Consider the following 248-nt stretch of genomic DNA (forward strand, 5'->3'; position numbering starts at 1 on the left):
CCTGAGCTTCTGGGAGGCGTGTGAGGAGCTGCGCTATGGGGAGCAGTCCCGTATCCCTGAGATTGTGGACTCCATCTACCAGTGAGTGTCAATGGGGCAAGGGTTTAGGGGGCAAGGTTTTGGGGGAGTCAGGCTATCACAGTGCAGGGGCCGAGCACTCACCACTGGCAGCGGATCCCCAGGCAGTTCCTGGCTCCCGGGGCCACGCGCTGGGTGAACATCGACAGCAAGACCATGGAGCGGACACT

At 61.7% G+C, this 248-nt stretch overlaps 1 protein-coding gene across 1 annotated transcript in view; it reads left to right on the plus strand.

Moving 5' to 3' along the window:
* The window catches only part of LOC104406604 (regulator of G-protein signaling 11-like), a gene marked incomplete at both ends in the record, with an annotated part of 971 nt that extends 728 nt beyond the window's left edge, over nucleotides 1-243 (plus strand). The window contains 2 exon segments of the mRNA XM_010015646.1: nucleotides 7-81; nucleotides 183-243. Coding sequence (XP_010013948.1) covers nucleotides 7-81; nucleotides 183-243 — 136 coding nt within the window.
* Nucleotides 244-248: the final 5 nt, after the last annotated feature.

The sequence above is a fragment of the Nestor notabilis genome, unplaced genomic scaffold (assembly GCF_000696875.1).
Source record: "Nestor notabilis isolate BGI_N333 unplaced genomic scaffold, ASM69687v1 scaffold23855, whole genome shotgun sequence".
NCBI lineage: Eukaryota > Metazoa > Chordata > Aves > Psittaciformes > Psittacidae > Nestor > Nestor notabilis.